Genomic DNA, 6,025 nt, shown 5'->3' with positions numbered 1-6,025 from the left:
GAGCAGGGCTCGTGGGAGAAGGCAGGGAGCAGGAAAAAATGGGTCAGCTCAGCGGCTGGGATGGCACAATTCCAGCCACAGCCTGGTGGGGGATGTCCGGGCTGAGCTGTTCTTGGTGCTGCTCACAGCTCTCAACGAAGATGGAGCGGGAATTTGGGCAGCGGCATGCAGGAATGGGTTCCCAGTGCCAGAGGCAGGGTTGGATACTGGGAGGGAATTCCTCCCTCATTCCCAGTGCCAGGGGGTTGGGTTGGATATTGGGAAGGAATTCCTCCCTCATTCTCAGTGCCAGGGGGTTGGGTTGGATATTGGGAAGGAATTCCTCCCTCATTCTCAGAGCTAAAGGGCAGATTTGGGTTGGATTTTGGGATGGGATTCCTCCCTGATTCTCAGAGCTAAAGGGCAGGGTTGGGTTGGATATTGGGAGAGAATTTTTCCCTGATCCCAGTGCCAGAGGGCAGGGTTGGACACTGAGAGGCAATTTCTCCCTCATTCCCAGAGCTAAAGGGCAGATTTGGGTTGGATTTTGGGATGGGATTCCTCCCTGATCCTCAGTGCCAGAGGGTTGGGTTGGATATTGGGAGGGAATTCCTCCCTGGTTCTCAGAGCTAAAGGGCAGATTTGGGTTGGATTTTGAGATGGAATTCCTCCCTGTGAGGGACTGGAAGGGATTTCCCAGAGAAGCTGTGGCTGCCCCATCCCTGGAAATGCCCCAGGCCAGCTTTGGAGCACCTTGGGATAGTGGAAAGTGCACGGCTGGAATGGGATGAGCTTCAGATTCCCTTCCCACCCGCCCCATTCTGGGATTCTCAGGGTTCACCCACATTCCCATTTCTCCTGGAAGTCTGTCAGCTCCCAGGACACCCCACCAGCCTCTCCTGGTCCCAGCTCACACCAGGGTTACCTTGTGCTGGCACCTGGGACGTTTGGGAGCCATACAGGGACAGGATGGAGTCTTTGGAGAGCTGCTTCTTCCCCACCTCCTCCCCTTTGCCTCCGGGCTCCGGGAACAGATTCAGATTTTCGGGAACGGAGCCGGCGCTTCCAGAGGTTGGCATGGAGCCAACGACCTGGGACAGACAGACAGACAGACAGGATCAGGGCAAAAACCCAGCACGGGGGAAAGGGGAATGTCCATCCACACACAGGGACGTGCTGGGGCCGTGGAAGAGGGACGTTCCTCATTCTTCAGCATTGAAGAGGGAGATTTCAGGATTTAATTAAGGGACATTTAGATGAAGCAAGGTTTAGGGGAATGGAAGAGGGAGATGTGGGAATGGAAGAGGGAGATGATTCCTCATTCTTCAACATGGGAGAGGGAGATTTCAAGATTTAATTAAGAAATTTAGATGGAGCAAGGTTTAGGGCAGACGGTTGATGTGTGTGGTGAAACAGTGGCACAGCATTCCCAGATGTGGGAATGGGAGAGTCTTCATTCTTCAACGTGGAAGAGAGAGATTTCAGGATTTAATTAAGGGACATTTAGATGAAGCAAGGTTTAGGGGAATGGAAGAGGGAGATGTGGGAATGGAAGAGGGAGATTCCTCATTCTTCAACGTGGAGGAGGGAGATTTCAAGATTTAATTAAGAAATTTAGATGGAGCAAGGTTTAGGGCAGACGGTTGATGTGTGTGGTGAAACAGTGGCACAGCATTCCCAGATGTGGGAATGGGAGAGTCTTCATTCTTCAACGTGGAAGAGAGAGATTTCAGGATTTAATTAAGGGACATTTAGATGAAGCAAGAGATGTGGGAATGGAAGAGGGAGATGTGGGAATGGAAGAGGGAGATTTCAGGATTTAGATTAAGAAATTTAGATGAAGCAAGGTTTCGGGCAGACAGTTGATGTGTGTGGTGAAGCGCTGCATTCCCAGATGGATTCCCCATCCCTGGAAGTGTCCCAGACCAGCTTGGAGCACCCTGGCACAGCACAAGACGTCCCTGCCCTTTGATGTCCCTTCCATCCCAAATGACACCGTGCCTCTACGACACAACCAGGCTTCTCCAAGCCCCAGCATTCCCAGCTCACCTTCCTGGAGGAGTCTGAGCTGGATCCCACGGATGCAAAGAGGTCCAGGTCCTTCTCCAGGCTGCTGGGCCGGCCGTTGGTGACGGGCGTTGTCACCGGAGCGTCTGCAGGGACACAGATGTCCTGGGGCTGTCCCCAGCCTGGGGACACCTCTGTGCCACCACTGCCACCCCACCCTCATCTGATCCCTGCCTCCCTCATCCCTCTGGAGCTGGGAAGGGCCTGGAGCAGGATTTGGGAAGTGCCTCCAGCTCCTGGTTGTCCCATAAAGCTCCAGCTGCTCCTGGAGCACCACAGGCTCCAGGAAAAAGGGAAACACATGGAAAACTCTTCCCAAACTGAATATTCCTGCAGGATTCCTGGAATTGTTCACCTGACAGGGGAAGTTAGCACTGAAACCCCTCAAATTCTCACAATTTCTACATAATTATAGAAATTATGTGAAATTTGTGGAAATTTGAGGAGCTCCAGCTGCTCCTGCAGAACCACAGGCTCCAGGGAAAAGGGAAACACATGGGAAGCTCTTCCTAAACTGAATATTCCTGCAGGATTCCTGGAATTGTTCACCTGACAGGGAAAATCAGCACTGAAACCCCTCAAATTCCCTGAAATTCCTTCCTCCTGAAATTCCTGAAATTTCTCGAATTTCTACATAAAGCTCCAGCTGCTCCTGGAACACTACAGGCTCCAGGAGAAAGGGAAACACGTGGAAAACTCTTCCCAAGTTGAATATTCCTGGAATTGTTCACCTGACAGGGAAAATTAGGACTGCAACCCCTCAAATTCCCATAATTTGTAAAGCTCCAGCTGCTCCTGGAACACCACAAGCTCCAGGAAAAAGGGAAACACATGGAAAACTGTTCCCAAGCTGAATATTCCTGCAAGATTCCTGGAATTGTTCACCTGACAGGGAAAATCAGCACTGGAAGTCCTCAAATTCCCACAATTTCTACATAATTATAGAAATTATGTGGAAATTGTGGGAATTTGAGGAGCTCCAGCTGCTCCTGGAGAACCACAGGCTCCAGGAAAAAGGGAAACACATGGGAAACTCTTCCTAAACTGAATATTCCTGCAGGATTCCTGGAATTGTTCACCTGACAGGGAAAATCAGCACTGAAACCCCTCAAATTCCCTGAAATTCCTTCCTCCTGAAATTCCAGAAATTTCTCAAATTTCTACATAAAGCTCCAGCTGCTCCTGGAACACTACAGGCTCCAGGAGAAAGGGAAACACGTGGAAAACTCTTCCCAAGTTGAATATTCCTGGAATTGTTCACCTGACAGGGAAAATTAGGACTGCAACCCCTCAAATTCCCATAATTTGTAAAGCTCCAGCTGCTCCTGGAACACCACAAGCTCCAGGAAAAAGGGAAACACATGGAAAACTGTTCCCAAGCTGAATATTCCTGCAAGATTCCTGGAATTGTTCACCTGACAGGGAAAATCAGCACTGGAAGTCCTCAAATTCCCACAATTTCTACATAATTATAGAAATTATGTGGAAATTGTGGGAATTTGAGGAGCTCCAGCTGCTCCTGGAAAACCACAGGCTCCAGGAGAAAGGGAAACACGTGGAAAACTCTTATCAAGCTGAATATTCCTGGAATTGTTCACCTGATAGTGAAAATTAGCACTGAAACTCCTCAAATTCCCACAATTTCCACACCAATTTCTCTTACCCAGGCCCAGCAAGTCCATGACTGGCTCAGATTTGGGGGAACTTTTCCTGGATTGCTGCGTTTCGTCCTTCTTTTGAGGCTGGGGGAAAAGAAACAACACAAATCTCGTGCAGCTTTCGGGATCACTCTGAAATGGTTTTAACAAGATTTACAACGGTTTTTAACAAGATTAACCCTTAAAATCCCCTTTTTTTCCCCCCAGTGGATTTAAGCCAAAAATAAATTAAAATTCTCTTCGCTCTTCCAAAATGAGAATTTCAGAGCGAATGTTTCCCAGGTTTTTTTTTTTTTTATTGTCCCAGTTGTCAAATCCAAGCAGCCTCCAAAGCAGGGAGAAGCAGCTGGAGCTGGAAAAACCAGCAGGGAAGAGCAGGATTCCAACCTGCACATCTGCTCAGTGTCTGGGGAGCAGAGCAAAACAAACTCCCAGCAGTGACTCAAAGCACCCAGGCTGTGACTGAGGCCAGAAAAATGCTCCCAGAGGAGGCTGGAATCCCTCTGCTCTGCCTCAGGGATGTCTCCGTGGTTTTTCTGCCTGATCTTACCATTTTCACCTTCTCAAAGATGATGGGTTCCAGTTTTCTTTCTGACTCGTTGGTCCTTTTCCATTTGTCGTCCTTTTCTTTCTGTGAGGGGAAAAAAAATATCACTGACGTGAGGGGAAAAGTTCCTGATTTCACCAAGAAAAAGCTCTCACCCGGTGCTGTTACTGATCTAAAACGCCTCAGAACTAAAATCCTTCAGAAAAATCTGATTCTGAGGTAAATTTTTGCATTTTTCCTGCTCTGAGCAAGAAATTGGATAAAATCCTTTCCGAATCTCCTCCAATCATTATCCCTGGAGATTTATTGCCTCCCTCTTCCATCCACACAAACCAAACAGCTCCAAGAAGGAAAAAAATCAAGAATTTAAACAGTTTTGTTGTCCTTTTCTTTCTGTGAGGGGAAAAAATCACTGAAATGAGGGAGAAAATTCATGATTGCACCAAGAAAAAGCTCTCACCTGGTGCTGTTACTGATCTAAAACCCCTCAGATCTAAAATCCCTCCAAACCAGCTGAATTTGAGGTAAATTTTTGCATTTTTCCTGCTCTGAGCAAGGAACTGGATAAAATCCTTTCCAAATCTCCTCCAATCATTATCCCTGATTTATTGTCTCCCGCTTCCATCCACACAAATCAAACAGCTCCAAGAAGGAAAAAAATCAAGAATTTAAACAGTTTTGTTGTCCTTTTCTTTCTGTAAGGGAACAAAATCACTGAAATGAGGGAGAAAGTTCCTGATTTCACCAAGAAAAAGCTTTCACACGGTGCTGTTACTGATCTAAAGCCCCTCAGATCTAAAATCCCTCAGAAAAATCTGATTCTGAGGTAAATTTTTGCATTTTCCCTGCTTTGAGCAAGGAATTGGATAAAATCTTTCCAAGATCTCCTCCAGTGTGAGACATCCATCCACACAATGGATGAGATGAAGAAGAGGGAAGAAAACAGGAATTTAAACCACCCAAAAAACTCCAACCCCCTGAGCTCTGCCACGTCTGTGATCCTGCTTTTTTCCCTGGAACATTCCCTGAATATTCCAGAATATTCCCTACAACAAAACCCACTCAGCATCTTCAAATCTCCTCAGGAATTCGCTCCATGAAGTTCAAGCAGCCCTGGAGAAGGGATTTCTCCTGACACAAGGAATATTTCGATATATATATTTTAATATTTTGTTGTAATCACAATTTTAGGCCTCCAGACTCACCCTGAAGGCGTTGATGTCGATATTTGGGAATATTTTGATATATATACTTCAATATTTTGTTGTAATCACAATTTTAGGCCTCCAGACTCACCCTGAAGGCGTTGATGTCGATGCTTCTGTCCATATATTTCTTTTTCTCATATTTATCCCGGATAAAACTCTCCACAGCTCTACAGCAGCTGGTTAAGGACAAAGGATTCCAGAATAGAAGCCTTGTTTGACAGGGAGGAACAAGGTACAGGCTGTAACTAAATTAAATCATTGTTTAAAGAGCCTTTCCAGCAGTAACTTTCTTAAAATAATTTACTGCTGGATCCCAACTCGCTTTTTGCCCCTGGGTTATTTCAGGTTATTTCAGTGCTATAAAAAGGGAATTAAATCAGGATTTAAGCTCTTGCTGTGTTTTCTCCACTGTTTTTTTTCTTTTGTTTGCCCCGAGCATCCCCTCAGCACAACAACAGGATCCTGGCACCTCAAAAAGCACCTCAGGTACCAGATTAACTCAAAAAAATGATGGTGGAAAGGTGTTTTTGTGGGGTTTTTTTTTCTAGGTTCACATCATTCTATCC

At 46.4% G+C, this 6,025-nt stretch overlaps 1 protein-coding gene across 1 annotated transcript in view; it reads right to left on the bottom strand.

Moving 5' to 3' along the window:
• Positions 1–6,025, bottom strand: part of SMAP2 (small ArfGAP2) — a 23,251-nt gene that overhangs the window by 1,882 nt on the left and 15,344 nt on the right. The window contains exons 4-8 of the mRNA XM_014310034.2: positions 5,548–5,626; positions 4,255–4,335; positions 3,710–3,788; positions 2,029–2,132; positions 894–1,070 (exon numbers count right to left, since the gene is read on the bottom strand). Coding sequence (XP_014165509.1) covers positions 894–1,070; positions 2,029–2,132; positions 3,710–3,788; positions 4,255–4,335; positions 5,548–5,626 — 520 coding nt within the window. The remainder of the gene's footprint in view (positions 1–893; positions 1,071–2,028; positions 2,133–3,709; positions 3,789–4,254; positions 4,336–5,547; positions 5,627–6,025) is intronic.

This window comes from Geospiza fortis, unplaced genomic scaffold (genome assembly GCF_000277835.1).
Source record: "Geospiza fortis unplaced genomic scaffold, GeoFor_1.0 scaffold289, whole genome shotgun sequence".
Classification (NCBI taxonomy): Eukaryota; Metazoa; Chordata; class Aves; order Passeriformes; family Thraupidae; genus Geospiza; species Geospiza fortis.
The sequence above is the reverse complement of the archived record's forward strand: the minus strand, read 5'-3'. Positions and strand labels throughout refer to the sequence as shown.